Source organism: Volvox carteri, assembly GCF_000143455.1.
Source record: "Volvox carteri f. nagariensis unplaced genomic scaffold VOLCAscaffold_499, whole genome shotgun sequence".
In the NCBI taxonomy this organism is placed as follows: domain Eukaryota; kingdom Viridiplantae; phylum Chlorophyta; class Chlorophyceae; order Chlamydomonadales; family Volvocaceae; genus Volvox; species Volvox carteri.
The window spans coordinates 1-980 of record NW_003308022.1 but is presented as its reverse complement, the minus strand read 5'-3'; the positions used below and the strand labels follow the sequence as shown (position 1 = coordinate 980).

At 54.8% G+C, this 980-nt stretch overlaps 1 protein-coding gene across 1 annotated transcript in view; it reads right to left on the bottom strand.

The window, feature by feature from the left end:
* The window catches only part of VOLCADRAFT_108722 (uncharacterized protein), a 2,031-nt gene extending 1,169 nt beyond the window's left edge, over positions 1 to 862 (bottom strand). The window contains exons 1-3 of the mRNA XM_002959659.1: positions 691 to 862; positions 384 to 468; positions 66 to 232 (exon numbers count right to left, since the gene is read on the bottom strand). Of these exons, the coding sequence (XP_002959705.1) occupies positions 66 to 232; positions 384 to 468; positions 691 to 810 (372 nt within the window). The 5' untranslated portion in view covers positions 811 to 862. The remainder of the gene's footprint in view (positions 1 to 65; positions 233 to 383; positions 469 to 690) is intronic.
* Positions 863 to 980: the final 118 nt, after the last annotated feature.

Here is a 980-nt window from a genome sequence, read left to right as displayed (position 1 = left end):
CATCGGGGCTGATGAGGCGGCCTCACATTAGCCGCCATCACCCGCACACAGGGCCCCACACACACCTGCACCTCAATGCGGAAGCTCAAGCCGACAAGGTTAAACTTCGCCCAGAGCGCCTTAGCGATGGCGAGGGAAAGGACTTCAGTGAATGCGTCGCCTTTGATGCCCATGCCACCGGCAGGCACGAACTTCAGGATAATCTCTTCCGCCTCATGGAAATCGAACGCCTCTGCAGTAGACGAGCACAGCACAGCGCGTTGCAGCACGCAGGAAGGCAAAGCATTCGGCGCGCAGCACCGCTGCCTCCGAATGGAGCGAAATGTGGCCCCCTGCCTGGTCCGGACGGCTTTGTCAGTTCCCTACGAATGTACTGCACCCACCAGAGCTGCTGGGATAGCGGTACTTGGTGAGGAAGTTGTAGCGACTGCCGTTCTGCCGGTTGCTGTAGATGTTGCGGAGCTCAAACTGCAACGCATGAACATGTGGGGCCCTGGTTGCGTCGTGCGTGTGTGTTTTAGTGTGATGGTGTGTGTGTCCTAGGGGGGAAGGGTGCATGGAATGGCGAATGAGGGAGTGAGGCGACCGGGTCAAGTGGTAAAGGTTGGGTACATCAGCCCTACCTCCCTACCTACCTATTTACCTATTTACCTATTTTCTATTTACCGATTTACCGATTATCCTATGTACCTGAAAATCCTCCTTCAACTCCTTGGGCCAGCGGCGCTCCTTGCCTCCGCTTCCCCCCGCTGCGGCCTGCTGCGCCACCAACACCAGCAATAGAATGCCAAACACAACCCTCAAAGCCATTTTCAGATATAGCACCAGACCCCAAGCGGATCACTGCAAAGATTTATCTGGATAGAGCTGAAATTCAATGTATGAGTAAGGGACAGATGCACAATAATATGAGGCATCCTTCGCTTAAATCCCCCGTTCAGTTGTGGATGGTGCGAATTGCTCGACTGATTCGTGGGCGT